The sequence below is a fragment of the Streptopelia decaocto genome, assembly GCF_964273445.1.
Source record: "Streptopelia decaocto genome assembly, chromosome: 3".
NCBI classification, from domain to species: domain Eukaryota; kingdom Metazoa; phylum Chordata; class Aves; order Columbiformes; family Columbidae; genus Streptopelia; species Streptopelia decaocto.
Genome location: NC_138656.1, coordinates 93,949,951 through 93,973,736, shown reverse-complemented (window position 1 = coordinate 93,973,736; position 23,786 = coordinate 93,949,951). Strand labels below are relative to the sequence as shown.

The following is a 23,786-nucleotide window of genomic DNA, read 5'->3' as shown; positions in this document are numbered from 1 at the left end:
TTAGCCACGCTGCTCTGGAAGAATCGTAAGTTTTCTTTATATCTCAAATAACGTTCTGCAAAACTGCTGCAGTTACACTTAGGTATCACATGGCTTTCTGTGACACATGTTTAAGCTCTGTGGTATTTAGTGCACAATTGCAGTTGTTCATAATACTCATTTTAAGTAAGTTTCATTGCCTTTTCAAATTGATCTATCCTGTTCCCACACTGTAGGTACAGTGCATACTCAAAAAATCTGAAGTCACTCTTAACAACGTTCCTGAGGCTCTGGAAGGGAAGAGTCCAAATTCTTCAGTCTCTGAAATCTACCCACAAATGGCTTTTCTAAAGATATGGAAATTCTGAAAAGTAGATATACCTACCTTAACAAAGTCTACTTCCCACAACTGGAAACTGCCCCTCCATATGCCCAAAATTAGAGAGCTTGGCCACAATCATTCATTCTAGAGCCAAGCATTTGCCTACTGTCATTTTGGTGCTAAAAAACCCCAAATCAGTGGATCAGTTCTTTTCAAACACTAAGTACCTAAGAATTTATGGCATAAACCTATTTAGTGGTTTGCAGCAGAAATTCTATTTCTGCTGGTCTGATGCAGCTCAGCATCCAGCTGCACTGGACTGGAGGGGAAAAGCACATGTGCTTGCAGTCTGCCTAGGAATTATTATGGTTCATGGCATAATATAGACAGCTCTATGCAAATTCTACTTTATGGAGAGAAATAACATAGATTTTTCTTGAAAATTTCTCCAGAAGGAAGACTCATTCACCAATGCACTTACACCGATTTCTTGTATAGTACAAAATAACTACAACAAGCCTCCAGACTTCAGTAAATGGTATTTAAATCAGTAAAATAATCCTGTGTAAATGAGACTAGTGGGCTTATTTTATGTCAAGAAAATTGTTTTAACCAGAGCAAGTTGTATTTACTTTAGCAATATAGGCATTCACGCTATTATTTATGCTCACAGTCAAATATATTTTCTTTAAGTTTTACCAGTATCTCAAGCTAGAATATCCTCTCCGAAATGCTAATTGGAACTATTACCCATCCCATGATCATTCTCAGACTCTTTTGCTAGGAACTGGTAGAAATTATGTACACAGAACAGATAATTCCTCTTTCTCACTGTAATTGCACAGAGATATTGTTTTCTTTTGAGTCAGTAATGTCTAATTGGATTAAGATAACAGTCACTTACGAGGCCTTCTCTACAGAAGTTACTTTCATCGCTGCCATATTTAATGCAATTTTGCTCTAGAACTTCATTTTTTACACCATTTTCATATGAATGAGTTTTCACGAAGTTCATACTTCAGATTACGCTCAAGGACTAAATAATCTATAAAGAGGAAAAAAATACTCTGAATTTTGTTTCTGCTGACATATGAGTGAACATAATAACTGTCATTCTGGCACTATTCGTTGTGATCCAATGAAATTTAAATGATATGATAAGAAGAGTGATTGATCTCCAAATCAGAGGACTTTTGTGTGTGTGTTTAAACATCTTTAGCTGGTGACAAGCCCTTCATTCTCCCCTGTCTGGGCAATTGCTGCTCTTAGCAACAATAAGCTGAGTGGGTGGCTGAGAATGGAGCTGTCAGATGCAATACTGATGCAAATTACTGGTACTCAGAAGCACAACCATTCATTCATCCAGGGAGGCATTTTTTATCATTCCAGAAGCAGAGACAAAGGTGATAAAATATTTTACTTGTCAATATCTAGAAATAAAATCTTCAGTGTATTCAACATTTATTATCATAAAATACAATGCTAAATAGATAATTGAAGTGTCAATATGCCCAATGTCATAAAGAAATCTCTGAAAAAAAAAAAAGAAATACATTCTGTGTGCCTAATTTGTCTGTTTTATGGCTTCTTCTTCTTCGATATTGTAATTGGAGACCTCATAATGCAAGTATGACTGCTGATATGCATTACCAAAACTGAATAATACCAACCATAAAATCCTGACTACTCTTTCCTTTATTCTGGCATATTACTTCTTTCATTATTTAAGCTACTGAGACGAATGATAGAGGTGACAGACAGGAAAGCAGAACAAGGCACAGCATTACTGAAGGCAATATACAGTTCAGTGAGATTAGCAGTCTTCATTTCTGTGTTGACCATGATACTGATGTTCTACAGACTGTAAAGTAAGATGCCACAATGCAATCAGCACTTGTTCTTTGGATCAGATACACATGAAGGTACCTTACCTTACAAATAAGTACCTTAGGTGCATCAACCAGGAAGTGATTCCAAACACAATATTTTTCTTTTATCTACAGTGCATTTTTACACGCATTTAAGCAAAATGTCAACTTCATTATCTCTTTCACAATTAGGGCCTGAATCAATCTTTTCAAAGTCTCATCTCTAAAATGACAAACGAAAGCCAAAACCTATTTATGTCAGCAAATAATGCAGCAGTAATCTATACAAGTTGTACTTTTTCAGGAGAAACAGACTTCTCTCAGAACAAATTAACTTCAAGATGGTTTCTTTTTTAGGTTAATTACTTAAACGACAGTGGTACTGTAGTGATTGTGGTGGTCTACAATTATATGGAAAGTAAGCTTTGCATAGCAAGAGAAAAATTGTACTTAAGCAATTGATGTAACTTGAAAAAAAAACAAGCAGGCCTTGGATTCAGAATCTATTATAAGTCTATTAATTGAGTCATTAATAAGCATACAGGCAATCTAAATGTAACAGCTAACGCACAAATGTATCGACACTAATTGCAACCAGAATTCAGAGATAGTACCTTTGCTTTATCCCTCATGGATCCTTTTCCCAGGATGGACATTTTTGCACCTGTTTCTTCTTGTAACCTCTTCAAGGAGTTTCCTCTCGGTCCAAGCAATTTCCCAACAAAATTGAACTAGAAAGCAAATAAAAAAAAAAATATTTTAGATCAAGAGGTGCTTAAAAAAAAAAAAAGTAATAAATCTTTACAAACAAGCTGCTTAAAAAAGTTTTGTTTCGTTTAAAAAATAATAGTCATAATCAGTTCTGAGCCTAACTCTTTTGGAAACAAGTTCGGAGAACTGAAGTATCCTCTCATCCAGTGCAAAAGGCAGCAAAAACATTCATAGTGTATTTGAACCCCAGGAGGCTCCTCTCTGGGACAAAAAATGGTCAGTGATTGCTTAGGTTTAGCTAACAGCTAAACAAGATCTTTGCTTATCAGACAGCATAGGTGAAACCCAGAGAATGCATACATTCTTTACTGAGCTAACCAGCTTTATTGGCAAAGCAATATATTCTGCAATGCTACAGCTTTAGATGAATTTTAGGAATTGATGGTTTACACATTGATTTTAGTGTTGTTTTGTGTATTGGCTTCAAATATCTGTTTTGCTAGCAATGGAACAAATCACAAACAAATAGATCACTGTAGATATTCAAGGCTATTTTCTGAGAGGATTTTAATGAGTGCTGGGCTTTGTTTGACATGTTACTATTAGGTTGATGCAAAAGGAATTACGTGTTTTGCATTGTTGAAATTTGCCATTTGACATTGGAATACATCCTTAAATAAATGTGGCTATGTTTTAATGTGCTTTTCATGATTTATATTTTTTTTGCCACTGACTTATTACTTGCTGTTTATTTTATATTTATTTTAGACTATCAAAATGATATTCGAGACAAAAAGCAAATTTGAGTGATTTTCTTATTTGAGTTCAAAATGGGTCGTAAAGCAGTGGAGACAACTCGCAACATCAGCAACACATTTGGCCCAGGAACTGCTAATGAATGTACAGTACAGTGGTAGTTCAAGAATTCGTGTGGAACAGACGAGAGCCTTGAAGATGAGGAGCATAGTGGCCGGCCATCAGAAGTTGACAATGACCAACTGAGAGCAATCATGGAAGCTGATTCTCTTACAGCTACATGAGAAGTTGCCAAAGAAGTCAACATTGACCATTCAATGGTTGTTCGGCATTTGAAGCAAATTGGAAAGGTGAAAAAGCTCAATAAGTGGGTGCCTCATGAGCTGACTGGAAATCCAAAAAATGGTCTTTTTGAAGTGTCATCTTCTCTTATTCTACACAAAAACGACGAACCAACTGGATTGTGACATGTGACAAAAAGTGGATTTTATACGATAATCAGCAACGACCGGCTCGGTGGTTGAACCAAGAACAACCTCCAAAACACTTCCCAAAGCCAAACTTGCACCAAAAAAAGGTCAAGGTCACTGTTTGGTGGTCATCTGCTGCTGGTCTGATCCACTGCAGCTTTCTGAATCCCAGAGAAACTATGCCATCTGAGAAGTCTGCTCAGCAAATTGATGAGATATACCAAAACCTGCAACACCTGCAGCTGACACTGGTCAACAGAAGAGACCCAGTTCTTCTCCACAACAATGCCCAACAACATGTCACACAAGCAACACTTCAAAAGTGGAACAAATTGGGCTACAAAGTTTTGCCTCATCTGCCATATTCACCCGACCTCTCACCAACTGACTGCCACTTCTTCAAGCGTCTCAACGACTTTTTCTTGCACGGAAAACGCTTCCACAACCAGCACAATGCAGAAAATGCTTTCCAAGAGTTCATCGAATTCCGATGCATGACAAAAAATCTGTTGATCGTGATGGTTCCTATTTTGAGTAATAAAGATGTGTTTGAACCTAGTTATAATGATTTAAAATTCATGGTCCAAAATCGCAATTACTTTTGCACCAACCTGATAATATGCTTAAACACTGCACAGTTCATGTGGCACATATAATGTTGTTTTTCTTCTGTACAAAGAGGAGAGATATCTACATGCAAATCAGAGGACAGAACACTAAATAAACGAGGTGTGAATGTTATGCTGACACAACCTGTTTATTCTGTAATCAATAATCTCTTCAATTTATTACTTTTTATGCTTTCCAAAATTTTTTTAAAACTCTATGACATGCTGTCTTCGGAAATTGACTGGGAACCATCAGTACTTGCTTAGGATGTTTCTGAATTGTGTTAAAGTCTGAACAGACAGTATTCTGGCCTGGCATTCAACAAAATAAAAAAGGTGTGTAATTGTATCAGCGCTGCCTTGTTTTTATTTTAGAGATAAAGAACATGAGAATAAGAAATAGCAATCAAGAATATGCTGCTGTCAAAAATACGTATGAATGTCTAAAAAGATGTTATAACACACCTAGTGTTGCATTACCTTCCTATTTAAAAGTGGTAAAAATGGGAAAATATCCTTGTTTTCACTTTAGCCAGTGAGAATTTAACAACACAAGTGCATCAGCCATGTTAATAACAACCAAACTCAGAATGAAGGCAGATACCCCAGAACCCAAGCTGGCTTTCAGTTCAGTGTCTTAATTATAAATAATTTATAACTTCCTTCAAATGTTGCTTAAACCATCAAAGAAAATTATATGTAATCACAGGAAAAATGTAAGGTGAAATCTACTGCCACCTAAACCAACATAACTGATTTCAGCAAGATAACATGTACAGGGAGAAGCACTAAGTGGTAATGTTGCAGAAAAACCCAGCAAGTTTTGAGGCTCAAAAACCACAAATTTCAAGCTTGTGTGCTTGTGGTTTTTTTCCATCTCTATCTTTTAATAAAAGTTATCATCTCTTCAGTAAATCCTATTCCATTTTGGGGCAGGATTTAGAGATGATGCCCATCAACAATCCTCTGTCTTGAAACTGTTGGCTTAGAAGTTGTTGGCTTCAAATTGATTATTACATTTCATAATAAAATCAACCAAACAGTAAGGAAAGAATGGCAAGGACTGAATTGAGACTTTAATACTACACTTTGGACTTAATCTATCGGTTGAAATAAGTTTTCAAAAATTATACACCTAATGTACGTGAAAGTTTATTAGAGATGGCAGAGTAAACAGCAGAGCTTTCATTCTTCTGCAGGGACCACCTCACCTGCAGAATAGCTGTTCACAAGTTACAACATCGAATCTTTTGTGTCACTTATACATCACCAGTCAGAGAAAAACTATCTACTGCTGCAGCCTTTCAGTGTCTCTTCATTTTAAGAAAAGCTGCCCCTCAAAAGCTGTAAGAGCTATATTGCTATGTAAGTTTGGAGGAGACTATGGAAAGGCCAGCCAAGGTTTGACTCCATTTGTTCTCTGAATGGAATAAAACTATTAAAATACACTCTATGAAGATTTATGCTGACCATTTATATTTAAGCACTTCATAAACTGTCTAATAATTACTTTGATATATTGCTCCAAAGGAACGGTATGGCCAGCATAGACGACGTACTAAGTGGATTTTAATCACTTCACAGGAAATAAGGGGCTGGGGATTTTAATTATATTGATTATGTAGCAGACAGACACATTTCATCCACCTTCTCAAAAACACCTATCAGGAAGCAAGCAGTTACTTACAACTGAATAACTTAATTGCTCTTAATTTGGTTTTGTCTGAAGTTGCAGAAAAGCCAGTGCACTATATCGGACATTCAACCATCGTGCTCAGTCTCCCCAGCATCAGTCCAGGGCCACTGCCTACCCTCAGCACCAGCCCATAACCACAAAACTCTCAAGAGTCTGAAAGTACTGGTAGAGTAACTTTGACTCAATAACTTATGAAAAATTAAATCCTTTATGTTCACATGTAGGTAAACCCAGCAGACAAGTAAGAGAAGGTTTCAGTGAGCAGCACAAATTGTCTCAGTGGGGAGGAGCCCGGCCTGACAGCTGCAAATGGGGCTAATGGAGCTGAGCAGATAGAAGGTGTTGACTTTCATCACTACCTCATTTCTTAATGCTGAGAATTGTAATCAAACATTGATGCTCATCTTGGTTGTACACACAGGACTCACTTTATTTTCCACATGTGATAAACTGTCCTTTGGAGAAGCGGACAGCCATACAATGGTCAGTTCTCTTGTGAGACCCATCACACCAGTGGGCTGGCACTGCTGCTCTGCTCACGCATGTCAAGGCTCACTGTGACACTCCCAGGAGCTGGGACACAGGCTGCGAGGTTCGGAGGGGTGACGAGGGGTGTCTGGCAGGGTGTTCCCCGAAGCCAGCGGCAGCCTCAGGCCGAGAACGGTCACACACACTCAGACACCATCCTGCCCGCCCAGCCACGTGGCACCATCAGAAGTACACCAAAAGTTATTCTACCATATAGCTGCTCCAAATGCTTCCCATAAAACCTCTCCTATTCAAAACTACACCTATCTTTCTCCCCTTTTCCACTCTGCACCCAGGGCAAGAATGCTGGTAACCAATTAAGCAAAGAATCATAATTTGCTGTGATATTGCAACACAAAGCTCCAACCTGTGGTTCTTTCAAGATCAAAAAAACTTAATTAAATATTAGTAAGGATTTTGGCTGTCCTAGGACAGCATATAATACATATAAAAAAAAAAAATCTAATATATAGTTTACAGCATTAATATTTAAGACTCAAACTAAATACAATGATTAACAGAATGTTACATTCAGAAGAGTATTTGTTTCCCTGTTTGATGTAGCTCAAATATATCCCTACTAGAACTGTAACATCTATTTTATAAACTCTATTTTAATTGGGTTTTACAAGCAGAAACAAGGAATATTCTTGCGATTCAGAAAACATGTTTGTGTCAGTGACTGTTTCTGTTTTATACACAGATCAGTGTTCAGAACAATAACAAAACCTAGATAAATAAGGAATGGGACAGATAAATGTTTCCAGCTGTAAGATAAAGCAGCACGAAGCCTTGAAATAGGAAAATAAATTAATTTCCTCTAGAAACAGCAAAAGAGAAATACCATGGGCTTGTTATTTCTTAGTATGTTCTGTTCACCATTGCTATCAGCTCCTTTGTGGGCTAACAAAATGTCTTCCTATTTTCTGAGTTACTAATCCTCACAAAAAATCTTTCCTTATTCATGGGGAAAAAAAAATCCTTCAAAATTCAGTCCTGTGGTAAAGAGAGGGGGAGGAGACATAGATATTATTCATCCCTGAAAAAAACCTTACTGATTCAGACCTGCTTATGGTTTTCTTCTGGTCCTATTCTAGGACTTCTGATAGTTCATTAACTTTAGAATAGCAGTTATTTTAAGGGTATCTCACCTTTTGATATGCACAAGAGACTTCCTCCATCTTAAGGTAGTACTGGATGATTACGAAGACAAATTTTAATTTTCTCAACACTTTCTAAGCATGACAATGCCTGTAACAATATACTTTAACTTTTTGTCAGTCCTGAAATGGCCAGGCAGTGGAACTAGATGATCGCTGTAGGTCCCTTCCAACTGGAACTATTCTATTCTATTCTATTCTATTCTATTCTATTCTATTCTATTCTATTCTATTCTATTCTATTCTATTCTATTCTATTCTATTCTATTTCATCCCATCCCATCCCATCCCATCCCATCCCATCCCATTCTCTAGCTCGGCAGATACTGCAGAGTTCAAGTTTGACTCCCTCTGTATGTAGCTGATTACTCCAATATGTCTTCAATATCTAGTATGTTTTTGTGTTGTTTTGTTTGTTTTTCCAAAATGAACTTAATATTCCAAATAAGGATACAATATTATTTTTTTATTACAGTGATGTGATGTTTGCTGTTTCTGGAGAAGAATTTCTGCGAAACTTATTTGGTAGGACCAAACTTTGTAGGGCCCTGCTTCACCAAGGCATGTGGGGTGGGCTGACTCTGGCTGGACACCAGGTGCCCACCAAAGCTGCTCTATCACCCCTCTCCTCAGCTGGACAGGGGAAAGAAAATATAATGAAAGAGAGATCACTCACCAATTACCATCACAGGCAAAACAGACTCAACTTGGGGAAAATTAATCAAATTTATTACCAATAAAATCAGAGTAGGGTGATGAGAAAACAAAAACTAAATACTAAAACACATTCCCCCTAACCTTCCCTTCTTCTTGGGCTAAACTCTACTCCCAAATTCTCCACCTCCAGCAGTGAAGTGTGACAGTGAATGGGGGTTGTGGTCAGCTCATCGCATGTTGTCTCTGCAGCTCCTTCTTCCTCGGAGGAGGACTCCTCACACTCTTCCCTGCTCCAGCCTGGGGTCCCTCTCACAGGAGACAGGCCTTCATGATCTTCTCCATCATGAGTTCTTACCATGGGCTGCAGTTCTTCACAAACTGCTGCAGCATGGGTCCCTTTCACAGGCTGCAGTCCCTCAGGAACACACTGCTCCAGCCTGGGTCCCCCATGGGGTCACAAGTCCTGCCAGCAAACCTGCTCCAGCCTGGGCTCCTCTCTCACCAGGGCCACAGGTCCTGCCAGGACTCTGCTCTAGCGGGGGCTTCCCATGTGGTCACAGCCTCCTTTGGGCATCCACCTGCTCTGGTGTGGGGTCCTCCATGGGCTGCAGGGGGACAGCCGGCCTCACCATGTTCTGCAACACGAGCTGAAGGGGAATCTCTGCTCCCGCTCCTGGAAAAGCTCCTGCCCTCCTTCTGCACTGACCTTGGTGTCTGCAGAGCTGTTTCTCTCACATATTCTCACTCCCTTCTGACTCTGCAGTTGTTTGTTTTGTTTTTTTTTTCCCTTCTTAACTATGTTATCCCAAAGGCACTACCACCATGACTGATGGGCTTGGCCTTGATCAGCAGCAGCTCCATCTTGGAGCCAGCTGGCATTGGCTCTATTGGACATGGGGGCAGCTTCCAGCAGCTTCTCACAGAATTCACCCCTGTAGCCCCTCCTGCTACCAGACCTTGCCATACAAAACCAATACAACATGCCAGGAGACAGCAAACAGAAGCAGAAAACATAATGCGCTCCTTCAGAGAGGCTCTGGACATCCACTCGAAAGGACATGTGCTAAGGTTTTCTTAAAGTATTGCACCACTGAAACTTCACTGCAGTGGTCCCAGAAGCAAAGGAGGAGACTGTGCTTTCCCACAGAGCTCACTGGGCCTCATCTCTTCATTATGCTTTGAAAACAACCCGATGCCAGCCTGTGGCGAGAAAAATGGACTCAAAATTAAGTGCTCAAAGGGAAAATAAGGATTCCTGAAAACTCTACACTAAATTAACTTCTAGTTTAAATCAACAGAATTACCTCAAGAATAAATTAAATCCAAGTTAACAAAGAACCATTAAAGCTACTGTGACTAGAAGATTTACCCAAGAAAAAAAAAAAAATTACACATTTTTTTATCTTTAAAAGCGCTGGGAGTTCATATTTACTGTGTGCTTGAAGAAGATGCTACAATATTTGTATGGCTACTTACTAGCTCATAGCAAACATTTAAATCTACAGTGAAAATACATTTTTGGCATAACTCCATGAAACAGATGGTCAGCGGCTCCAGAAAAAGATCTTCCAGATAGAAGTCCACATTGAGATAGCAAAAATATCCCTCACTTTTCATTTTTAGAAGTTTTCTGTCAGAATTTGGTAAAAAGTTGTGGAATTTAAATAAAGCAGTTTCAATGAGCCTTAAAACTAAAATATATTTTCTGATTAAGAAAAAAAGTTTTGTGTTGGTTGTATCTTATTCAGTTAAACTTTCTTAACTCAGAAAAATTTGAACAGCTACTTCTCTAATACATGCAGTAACAGTGCAATTTATTATAATCCCCTAATCTGTCAGACACCCAAACATTTTATTTTGTGTTATTCTGTTTTTAACTCTGACACGAGGTAATGGAGGAAAAGCCGAGGAACCAATTAAAGTTGTGGATCTATATTAAATCTGCAATTAAGAAGTTTAAGGGTTTTATTATTTTAATTGCAGAGATATCCAGAGAGACTCATCATCAAGGCGCTGCATAGACATGATCTTGACCCTGAAGAGTTGTCAAGTGTATTAAAAAATCAAACAGGTCTTGTTGAATGTATGTGGCTACTATTGCTTATTTGGATGGTCAGAGAGTGGCTGTAGAACTTATTGCCACTACAATCACTGGGCTCGGTTATGAAAGTAGGTATTATTCAAGGTAAGTTGAGCAGGACCAGGTTCTGCTTGACAGGGGGGCCACACCAGAGCCTGCTTTCTCAACTCAGAAATGGGAAAGAGGATCCTAATGTCCCATTTTCTGTTTGGGTTTTTTTTGCCTTTCTTATAATTCTTCTGCAACTTGGAATGCACTGCTTTTTCCTAAGCTTATCCCTGTGTCTCCAGCCCAGCTGGGCAGCAAGGGAGGCTGAGGGCAGGCAGCAATGGTTCTTAGGCTGTTTTGCCCAGGCTGGGGAGGTTGGAGCTGTGAGTGAACCTGTCCCAGTTTGGGTCCACAAACAGTCAGGATGTTCCTTGAGGGCTGACTGCCCTTTAATGAAAAGGTATATTTTAAAAAACTGCAGAGTTTGCTCAGCTAACAAGGATTTCAACCTTGTATTTAAGTCATATGCTATGGAATAAAGGGCAAGGACCCTCTTTAGGACAAAACGCCACCTGTCTTTTAACATTGATCCTAGGCAAGACTGAACTAGTCAACTTTTACTATATAGAAACAAATAAAAGACAAGGTAAGTAATAAGGAGTTCTTGGAACTGTGTATCTAAGACTGGCTCATTTGAAGGACGTTATCTAAAATTGTATTTCTATGAATGCTAAAAATTCACACTGCAGAAGTGCATCACTAGGCTTTTTTCAAAGTGCACAATTAAATAAGTTTATATTGAGCATATGCACAGGTATGGAAATAGGTACTAAGACTACAACACTTAAAAGAACAATCAACATTTGGCTAATTGGGCTTATTACTCCCACAGATACAAAATTTATTGGTCGCAGTAATAAACACCATCTGCTCTTTGCAAACTGGCAGCAACCTACCAACTTTTTGGGATTTCCAAGCACATCCTCTCACTCTTACTGAGCTGAATAAGATTTGAAATTAGGTGAAAGATTTCTCTTTGCCAGATGCCATATTTGCAAAATTAAGTTCTAAGTCAACAACAACAAGGATAAGTTAGGATTGAATACGAAACCATAAAACTAATGTGTCTTTCCCATGTATGATAGTGACGCTGGACTAGTAAAAACATAGCATGAAACTCTAATTTCTTTTGAGTCAAGGAAACCATAACAACAGTTAATTCAGACACAACACCGATTTAACATATATGCATATAGTATCTAATTTTGTAGACAGCATGATATTAAATCACAAATGTTTTATGTTAATCTAATTTAAAACTCTGTAAGTGAACTTGATTTTGCCTTTCATTATTAATTATACTTACAGCAGCATTAATAAATCAATTTACATATACTGAGCACTATAAAAATATTAATTTTATTCTCAAGTCACGTTCACAATCAAAGCAAAGCATTACTTGAAATTGATTGACATATACAAATCCACATAGCTCTATGGAAATTAAATCAGCCTGTGAAAGCACCCAAAACCATTTTACAAAATTCTGGTTCTTTCCCCCTCTTCTCCCTATATTTTCTATACCTCTTTTATTTTTTTCTTTATTACCAAGGACAAATGCATGAAAACACAATCTTTCTTCCTTGGAGCTCATTACCTTTTCCTTTTTCTATTCTTAGAGGCGAAAACTGAGTATCTTTTGAGATTTTTTAACAAGGACTTGGCTGATCTGAAGTGTTAATGCAATATAATATTTTAACAGGAGCAAGGCATTCCAGAACAACATTGACAAGGTGAAAACAGTTAAGTAATAGTGTGTTAACTCGAATACCCGAATTTGTTCTGAATTCTGTTCAGCGTTCAGGGAGGGCATCCATCTGATTCACACTTAAATGCCAACTACGCTTCAAGTGAAAATTGTACAAATTTAAGACAACATACACTGTCCTCTACTTGTCCAACAGAATACAAAATCAGACAACGTGGAATAAACACTGTTGGATATATTGCCACTGCTCATGAGCTTATTCTCAAAAGCCACAGACTGCAGCACTCTGTTCCAAGAGCAGACTGCACACCAACTGAACAGACTCTTAGTTTTGCTCACTGTGATGAGCCTATGGAAGGAAAATAACGAGCGTTAACCCAACACCTGGCATAGATCACTTTCGATTCGTTTCCACAGCAAACATACCATGTATATGAAGATCCCCCCATTCTCCTATTGCATATATAAAGATCCCCCCATTCTTCACAGTAGAATTACCCTGCCTTCCTCTACGGCATGCAAACCCAAGGGTCCACAGAGCCTCCTCCTCCACAGTACACAGGGCTAATTGCAGTAGTAGTAACCAATGAAAGCTGATCCTTGAATTTACATTTCATCGTGCACTGCTGATTGTAACATCAAGCTTAACATATATAATCACGCTGCAATTTGATATAAATGTAACAGACTTGCCAACTGTGAAGAATCAGTCACTGTGTTAAATACGCATACAGGGAATGTGATTTTTTTTTCCCATTATCAGTATTTGTCAATGTTTATAATTTGCCATGCTGATAGCTCATAGTACTCACTAACTGCCATTTGGAATACCTACTCAGTTTCACCACAAAACTAGAAATTATAGTTTTATAACATTTGATTGGCAAAAACATCTAAAAACCTGAGACTGAATTGCAATGCTTTGCTGATGGCAACCCTTTGCAATCAGCACACTGTGCTTGAGACTTAGTCAATGTAAGACAGAAAGAAAGTACTTCCAGGGCAACACTTTGAAAGAAGAACAGGCCATATTGTATGTGACAAATGAGCTGGCAAGCATGACCTAGAGGGCCCACGTGCCTTTGAATAACGCAGGAGGTAATATCTAACAGTATCCAGGAAGGGAGTCTTTCCACTGCAATACAGCAACTGTGAACAAAACTGTGGCTGGCGTGTGCCTACTTGGTAAAATATGAAATGACCTGCTAATTTGTTTCACTTGCACCTTCTTTCTTATTCCCACACCCCAAGCTAGGATTTGATTCTCACTTAAAATAATATTGAATTATCCTATAACACAAGATTATGAAATACCTGTGGTATATTTAATAACTATCCAGTTTTAACTCCACATTTATTCCATTGTATAATAATTACCCTGCTTCAGCGCATCTATGGTCTTCAAGACGGATGAACGCGTTTGCAAAATATGTATTAAAGATGTCAATCAATGGAAACTAAGGTCAGTGAATATTTTCCATTCACCTTGTCAAGCCAGTATGTCCCCAGCTCCAGCTGTTCAAAGGAGACAGGAGTGTTCTCCTGGAAGGGCTGAAGTCACAGAATTCACAGAATCACAGGATGTCAGGGATTGGAAGGGACCTCGATAGATCATCTAGTCCAATCCCCCTGCCGGAGCAGGAACAACCAGATGAGGCTACACAGGAATGTGTCCAGGTGGGTTTTGAATGTCTTAAGAGTAGGAGACTCCCAAAGTAATTACCTTGGTATCTAGGAAGATGGTTCAGCCTTTGAAGCTCATTTACATGTCCTGACCCAGCTGGGTGGCTGGTGTCTATGTCTGCTGAATTTCCAGCACCTCAGTCTCGTTCAACACTGTTGTCTGCCTTGAGCTTCAGTCAGTCAGTGAACGCTGCTGTAAATCTCCAGTTTGCTGCCTCATTCATCTCATTAACTGCATGAACTTGGGTATCTCACACAAATATGTGAAATTCACAACTTCCAGGCCTGGGGCTAGGTGTTCAGTGCCTAGATCCTTCACAGCCAGAAGAGCAACATCTACTCTTCCCACATTCAAGTTCCTAACTGGAATCATAACTGATGAAATGTTTTGAATTCCAGACCTCAAGCATTTACACCCTGAGTGATCCCTTATATTTGTCTGTCTGCAAATGCTGTACTCACTGAAATGAAACAAAACACCCCACAACAGCCGTGACAAAGAATACAAAACAATAAAGGAAATTAACTTTCAACAGCCCCCAGGGGGGAGGTGGGGGGGGTGTGTGTGTGTGAAATGTAACTGTAACTCTACATGTAACATTATATTCTGTGGAAATCTCAAAAGTCCTTTGAAGTTCTTAATTTAATAAAGACCATAAATGTCTTAAATCATTTAGATTATAGTAAAGCAGAGGAAACAAGCTGATACATTCTTAAAGGTAAGAACTAAGGATTTGTTTCACACATGAAAATTTCTGGGAGTGTTTTCTGACTGTAAATTTATTTACACAACAATCCTATTCAGCTTAAAACTGAATACATCTGTAAATAATATTGCACCAAAATAAGAGCAGATCAGTGCGCTACAACCCGCAACGAGGAAATCAGTAGGCAACTGCTGATTGATGTGACCTTCTCCATTTAGAACTCTATACGATTCAAATGGTACATACTTTCATCATTAGATTAAGATGAAAATCTGCCTTATGGAAAGATTATTTTAGCTAAAAGCAGTGCATAACTTTAACTTTCATTTAAAGCATCTAAATTAATAGATATTTGCCTTATATGACAACTTCCATCTTTGCCAGGTCTTTTCTTATGACATATAACATCCTATGTTTTGTTCATAATTACAACAGAAAAAGAGATATTTCCGAATGTATTTTAAAAGCATAATTTCCAGACTAAGGTTTGTCAAATGCTTGTAGATGTAGAACATAAACATTGCATGCTGTCTGGTTGTTGTTAGGCTTGTCCATCCCACACTTTGAATAATAGAATGTAGTTTTCTCATCAATCTTTAGCAAATACAAAACAAAGGAACTCCAAGCATGCCAGCAAACAGAGATGACCAAATCCTAGAGGGGCTTTTATCTGGTGAATTCCAGTGTCACAGCAATCAACCCTGGTAAGCCTAGAACTCTACTATTCTCTAAGAAATATCACAGAATATTTATCACATGAAAGTTTCTGATTTAGTACATCCACACAGAAAAAGTACTATGAGAAGAAAAATGAGAAGATGGGAAAAATTATAGTGAAAAATAACAGTAATAAATCAGGAAAAGGATTGTTCTGTGAAAATCCTATTTCCAAACCATGGAAGTATGAAGGAAAAAAAGACAAACAAACAAACAAACAACAACAACAAACAACAACAACAACAAAAAACAACAACTGAAAGATCTTATCTGGGATGTCCATGTACAAGATACAGTGGGAAAGAGGACAAGTTGTACAGGGAAATTGCTAACCCCAGAAAACATCTTTCATGTTCTCAAGGCAGGCCCAGTGGTACACCTGCAGCAACAACATGCCATGTCCCAGCTACCATGACATGGACAGAGACCTGTCCTGGTGGCTTTGAAGACAACGTGTATCCTGTGGACATCATAAGAAGTCTGTGTGGACTCCAATGACATACTAGTGGCAGCAATTAGCAGTCTTTACATTAAAAAAAAAACTGCTGGAGAAAAAAAAAAAACAACTTCTGGAGGCCAAAGGTAGGTTGTTTGGGAGCTGAAAGCTGGGACCTGCACAGCAGCACTCCGCAACATTCTCATTACACTGTGTGCAGATTCAGAAAGAAGGGGATGTGCCAAAGCAAAACTGCTGTCACGGGCTGAAATAATGGTGTTAGGAGGAAGAACTGAGATCCACCTGGAACTGAGAACACATCTAGGATACAGAGAATCTCTACAAAAGCAAAATATCTCATTTGAAGCATAAAGGATCCAGCAAACAACTTAGAGAAACTATCAAAATTAAAAATAAAATATTTTCCAAAGACTTGGAAGCCAGACAGAGAGCTGCTAGGGCTAACAGCTGTTCGGGCTATAAAAGGAATATTCAGGAAAGATGAGGTCAGAACACAAAAATGAAATATTCTTTTCTCAAACTCGGTTCATAATGGAGGAAACTGTGACATGTGGTTGAGAGGAAGGTAGTGCAAGAAAAAAATTTATAAGAATTTCCAATTAAATTACTAAAAATCCGACTAAACTAAATGAGTGAACAGAAAATAAATACATTAGAGAGGTGAAGAGCTGACATGGCTCTTTTAAAGGGAAATAATTTCCCAGCAATCTATCAGTGTTCTCCAAAGAACAAAGATGGGAAAGACAGTAAGCTGACACCATACACCTGATTTCCAAAAGACATTTATTTCACAAGGTCCTTTAACAAAGGCTCTTCAGAAAACCAGGCTATGGGATTAGAAGGAAGGCCCTCTCATAGATTTAAAAAAAATTTGTTTAAAGGATAGGAAAAATATGGAGTAAGTGGTCAGTATTGACACTATAGAAAGTCATTAGTCGAATCCTGAAGGGGTCCAGTGAGAGACTTGAGCTGGAAAAAAGAGTGCATGGCAAGAAGACAAACTGTATTGATGATGCTAAGGTAAGTCAGGGCTCTGAAGGCAGGACTGGCTATACAGAGCTGCATGTGATGATACTTGGTGATAAAATGACAGCTGAAATTCAATGTAAATAAGTGTAAAATACATTGAAAAACATCCCACCTTTATATTTATAAATGATGTGCTGATTCTAACTTCTCAGCAATTATATTAGGAAAAATAACAGATAACTCAGTGCACAGTAGTAGTAAAAAAAGCAAATTGTATGTGCTATATTACAAATTATTAGGGAAGGAGTACAGGAAAAAGCAGAGAATAGCATTATAAATTATAAATTGATAATATCACACCACCTTGAAGACTGTTTACAGTTATGGACACCTGATTTTAGATAGGCCATAGTAGGACTGGGCAATTCGGACAAAAAAACTACATTACAATATTTTGCAAGAGTTTGCAATAGTCAGAGAAAATCTCTGTGTTGTACTGAAGGAAGTATTACCCCCCCTTTAATTTAAATCACATTCTATTTTCATCAGGTGTATGGTCACCAAATGTTACTGTTCAAAATTCATTAGAAACAAGAAAAGTAAAAACATTTCCTTCATATTGTATTTTACTGCAAAAGTAATTACGTTTTTATGCAATATTTGACTTTAGGCATATATACGGAAATCTATTTTAGTCGAAACATAATGGTCTTAAACAGATGCAGTAAAAAAATATGTATTTGGAGTACGCTTTGATCTAAATATTAATCTCTAAAGAAGCAACTTTTTGACAGTCTACTGGAGTTGTGTCTGCAAGATTTTGTTGATATGCAAAGACAGCATTTTGCAACAGTGATGGCAAATAAATAAATTACATTCTTCATTTAAAAAAATGACCAGCCCTGACAAATGAATTACAGCCATCTACGGCAGGATGTTTCCTGCCACTATTCAGTAAGACCTGTCAATGTGCATTTTTCATTTCATGGAGATAAAATGTGACAAATAAATGGATTCCTTGCATTTCTTCATATATAACTAGACCTAATCCCACTTTCCTATTTGTTTTCAGAATTAGCATATTTTTCTGAATAATAAACGATGTAATGTAACTAATATGGATGTAACTGTGTCACAGAATTATTGCTCAACACTCAGATTCTTATACAACTCTCACATCCTTATTGCTCTGCTTCAGATGGAAAAAACAAGGAGACTGAAGAAGAGGTTTCTCCCTGTTTTTTCTTACTGATTTACTAAAAATTCAATGATTAGTTGTTCTTATATATACTTTATAAGAATTAATCTAAAAAAAAGGTTATTATCCATCTCTTGTAAATATGATTTTCAAATATAGCAGTTTATAGCCTTGCCATGTAGACAAAGAATTAATAGCTAAACCAAAACAAATATATTTGGGAACTGGCCTTTTCAAGTAGTAACGTTCATTAAATTCCATATTTTTACTTTTCATTTACGATATGACCAAATTCACCATGATAAAGAAGTGAAAATGTAAGGTTTATCTGTAAAATAGATTTATTTTAATATTTATTTTATCTTTATAAAGTTTTGAGGCAATGGTAACCCATAGGCATGAGGTAGCTGGCAAACTCCTTAATAATTATTTTTGAGAAGTAGTTACAATGCGATGAAGAACTAGTTATTAGTAACATTGAAGCAATCAAATTGGTTTATATAAAATTATAGGATATAGAGAAGATGAGCAATGAATCAAAAAGAACATGACTCAGAGATGTTTACAGTACAGGATACATGGCAAGTCTTAAGAAACATGACAAAAATATCATTTCACTATCACAATCTTAGTTGTCACTATCTGAGTGTACTGTATATTTGGAGAAAAATATAGGTCATTGAAAGAAATTAATTAAATGTTCAACGTACTCAATTTCTCCTTGTTTTCATGTAAATAGATTTAAAGTGCTCTGACGTAAACTGCTAAATGACAGCTTTCAGAGCTAATCAATATTTTTTGTTTTATACTAAAATTAATTTTTAAATGCCATTTTCAGTAGACCCATATGTATAGAAAAAAGTCTGTGTATCTTAAATGAACCCCATCAAATATATTTTACTGTAATTTCTCAATTCTTTATGAGCAGAGCACAGCTCCCATTGACCTGAAGGCTACAGGTAATCAATGTGCCAGTGTCTGCGAGCAAAATTTAGTACAGCGTATCTGAAAACAAATACTGTAAATCAAGCACTAAGCAGAAATATATTTTTTATTAGGTGCTATAAATATTTTCCCATTCTATACAAAATGGTTTCTTATAACTGAGGAACCCTGAATTCCCTGTACTTCTGGAAAATGCAAGACGGAAAAAAATGTACCAGTTAAAAACATATTGGGTATGTTTCCCCTTTCAAGCAGCTTCTTTCTTAACTCTTTGTTGTAGCTTGTATCATCAGCAATTCTATTATGTTTATCTAATTACTATGAATCCTTACTTGGTTAAAGTGACTTTACACAGCCAATCAGATCAGTTTCCTTGTAGTTGCAACCGCAATTTCAATCCCATTTTTGCATCAAAAATAAAACCCACTAGATATTAAAATTATTGAAATAGAACAATGTTTAGGACAAACTTCAGGAATAAAGATTCTGTTCCAGCCTTGCCACACAATCAATTTCTATTTAATTTTATTAATTCCATTTTGGCACAATCCAAATTAGCTCATGTAAATGTATACAAGGAACCTAAAAATCGCCAAAAGTTAGTGGGCTACATTATACCAGGGAGCAGTGCCCAAAGCAAATTGTGTAAGAACTTTAAACTGGAGAATTTCAACTTCAAGCTGACTAAGATATACATTATACAGTATATCATGTGCAACATGGGACTGTTTTCTATGTTTCAAAGATTCGTATTGATGAGTTCTGGTTCATTTCATTCAAAATAATTGCAATGTAATGACCATATTGTGCTTTGTATTATGTGTCTGCATAGATTTGAAAAACCCATGTTTACATCTCTCCGCGCTAGAGCAAGCGGGCAGAGCCCCGCTCTCAGTCCCACAGTCAAGCGGTTCATGCTTCTGCCTTGGCTGGACTTCTGAGATTACTAAACCACTGAGCAGACGAGCCTGCGCAGGCTGTATTATTTGCATGTACACAGTGCCAGGAGACAAACTCAGCGCTGCACTTGGGCATCACTGACATGAACATCGTGCCACTGACCAGGCAAGGCTTTGGACCAGTCAACAAGCCCTCTCCCAAGCAATCTCCAATCAGCCCTTGGGAATTAATTGGGCCACGCATGATTTCCAATATGCAATCTTTATGAAGTCATCTTTCTACAGAGGATCAGAGATGTAATGCAAAGGACATGGCTAGACCGTAACAGCTGCTCACAGGCACTGGTGGTGCTTAATTTGCCAGCATAGATGCAGCCACGTGCACTGTAGTTACAGTTGAAACCCAAGAGTAAAATATTTATTGTCCCTGCTGTACTAAAGTCTCATCCTGATTAATGTTATACGACCCTTAAAACCCTGCGACATCTTTGCATTAAAATAGAATTTCCTATACACAAAGCCATTCAATATTTAAAGTACTACACGTAAATATTAATAACTTAAATCTCTTTCCCTGTAAGGCTGAGACAAGATTATCGATTACTATTATACCCCTACAAGAGAGAAGGCATGAACTCACTCCTTATCCTAAAGCACTTTTCAAAAACTCTAAGACAGGAAGTATAAAATTCCAAATAAATCTAATCAAAATGTTTTGAAGGAGAACAAAACATGCCTTTCCCCTTTCTACCCAGCTAAGTAAACCACCATGTTACTGCGAGCTCTAGCAGTAAATTGAAAAAACAATTTGGAGTGCGTCAACAAATCTAGGGAGTTTTGTCAAATCACATTTTGCAAAAGTAATAAAGTACCCTATCTCACTAGAAATGTGCATTATGTGAAATGAAAAATATGCAGTTCAGTACAAAACACAAATAAAGGCAAAGATCAATAGTTCTATGGATCAAGTGAATGTTAATGCATGCATTTCATAAAAAAAAAGTAACATTTCACAATGTCTGAATGATGCATCACAGAAACATATTTGAACTATTAGAAATATTAGAAATAACCTCTTAGAAATATTTGAATTATTCAGGAAAACTGTGGATGAGTATATTTTGCCTTTCTGGATGTGCTGGGTGTAGGCTTCTCAAGAGGCTAATGCAGAAATATTAGAAACCGCAGTATGGGAGACGAAGTTTGTTGTCATGGACTACACGCAGCTCAAGAGTTAAGGCAGACAATAACTGGAAGAGGTGGAGTGCCCCATGCCAATATTGAGTGTTTTGCTACAGATTTTGTGTTGTGCAAATCTCTTAGGCAAGGAATCACAGAAACACAGAACAGTTGGGGTTGGAAGGGATCTCTGTAGATCATCTAGTCCAACCCACCTGCTAAAGCAGGTTCACCCAGGGCAGATTGCACAAGAATGTGTCCAGGTGGGTTTTGTATGTCTCCAGAGAAGGAGACTCCACAACCTTTCTAGGCAGCCTGTTCCAGTGCTCTGGCACCCTCAAAGTGAAGAAGTTTCTCTTCATATTCGGATGGAACTTCCTACGCTCCAGTCTGTGCCCATTGCTCCTCATCCCATTGTTGGGCACCATTGAAAAGAGCTTTAGTTTAGTCTGGAGTTCCATGTGAACGCAGAGAAATTCTGGTTGTGTCAGGATAGCTGTGGGGAGTGCCCCAGCTATGGAGATTATGGCTTTTGCCGTTATAAACCCACAACAGATAATTGTGGAAAGCATACAGATAAATGGGAAGGCTGAAAGCCACAGGCAAACAATACGGAAAGAAGACTCCTGGGAACAGCATCCTGCCAGCAGGCTGCAGCTGGAGGGTAAACCCAGCACCCATGAAGGTGGCGTAGGTAGGTCAGGCTTGCCGTGGTGTCATCCCCATGACAAGAGCCTTCACTGCAGAGAGGGCTGCTCAGCCACATACCTGAGCAAGCCAGTGTGGGGACACCTCACGACTCAGCATCACTTGCTGCATCACATCTTCTCCTTATTTAAAACCCAATATAAACAACTGTTGGATGCTCTTGTGGAAGGCGCTAGTTAGAAGACTGAGGTTTTGTTTAAATAGTGGTATTAAAAAAAATATTTTAAAAAATTATAAAGTGAAGTAGTTAAACTGCATTTAGGTCTTGTTTGCGCATATTTACTCAAAATCAATGTGGTATTAATTTGAATTAATCTCTGAACCAAATTAATAGAGAATTAATTAGGATAAGAAAATTAATTGCACTTAATTTTCCTAAGAAGCCCAGGGTAACCATGCCCCTTTCATGCCAAAAAGTGTAGAAGACTAAATCTTCTGTCTTCTTTTTTTCTAGACAGGGACATCAAACACCTTATAAACCTTTTCTGACACTGAAATTAAAGCTGTCTTATATCGCTATTGAGAGGAGTTGATTATTTTGCAGTACTGAGAAATAAATTAACAGTGTTATTTTGAAGATAAAATATCAGCTTTCCACCACAGCTAAATAGGAAATTTTTCAGCCAGATGGTATAGGTTTTAGAAAGTTATGCCATGTAACAGAAAATATGTGGAAAAAAATAATTACAGCAATCACTGCTGCATCAACTGTAGTATTAGTCAGATTCCTTAACATTTATTTCATATTCATCATATTAACCTCTCCCCAATACAGAAGCATCACATATTTTGTTTAAGTAACAAATACCTATTACTTCAGTGAAACAACATAATTATTGAGACAAAGACACTTCGACATAAGGCAAACACAGTGTGAGGATATCAAACAACATTAACGCAATGTTTAGGAAGAAAAAATTATTTTCAGTAAACAGTCTTAATGATGGAGCACAGAGAATTACAGCTATAATACCTTAGGCTTAAAAAATACACTATCTCTATTGCAAACAGCACATATGCTACTAAGAACCTGATTACCTGATTACTCCTTAAAGAGCATGGTTTTCACTACCAAGCAAATTATTACAAATGACTTCTATCTTTCACTTCTGTATCTTCTAACCTAGGCAGGTTCTGTGAGAACAACATTTGGCTTTGATTTCCATGTTTGGTGCACCCTGCACAAATCTCTAGTCCTCAACAAATTCCCATCTCTCAAAAGCATTTCTGACCATTGGCTTCATTCAGAGCATGGCAAAAGAAACGGGCTCCTGGGGAAGCCGTCAAGGACAGCTTATGGGAACATTGCCAACATGGACATTTCTTGACCTTTTGCCATTCTTTGACTTTGGAGCCCTTGCAGCACCAAGTCTCTGCCCATCATTGCACAGTTTCATGCAACCTGGAACAACCTTGATATAACTTTAAAAAGGAAAAACATGGTTTCATTGAAACAGTTTTCTGAGAAGAATTTTTTTTTTCTCTGAATAAAAAGCTGTACAAGGCACAGGTAGCAACCAGTTTTAGTGATGCATGTTCAGAGAAATCAGTGCTCTTTCAGATGATTACACAGAATTACTAAGCCATTTCTGTGAGATCATTTCTTCTGCACTGTTTCAAGTAAAGAACTGGAGAAAGAAACTAAGATTAAAATGTAGTGCAGAGAAAGGGTCGCTAATATCTGGAATAAATCGACAAGTCAAATGATGCAAGACAACTAACATCACAGCTTA

General features: G+C 37.7%; 1 protein-coding gene across 1 annotated transcript in view; it reads right to left on the bottom strand.

Moving 5' to 3' along the window:
* The window catches only part of KHDRBS2 (KH RNA binding domain containing, signal transduction associated 2), a gene marked incomplete at both ends in the record, with an annotated part of 324,097 nt that overhangs the window by 191,863 nt on the left and 108,448 nt on the right, over positions 1 to 23,786 (bottom strand). Inside the window, one exon of the mRNA XM_082048177.1 lies at positions 2,784 to 2,900. Within this exon, the coding sequence (XP_081904303.1) occupies positions 2,784 to 2,900 (117 nt within the window). The remainder of the gene's footprint in view (positions 1 to 2,783; positions 2,901 to 23,786) is intronic.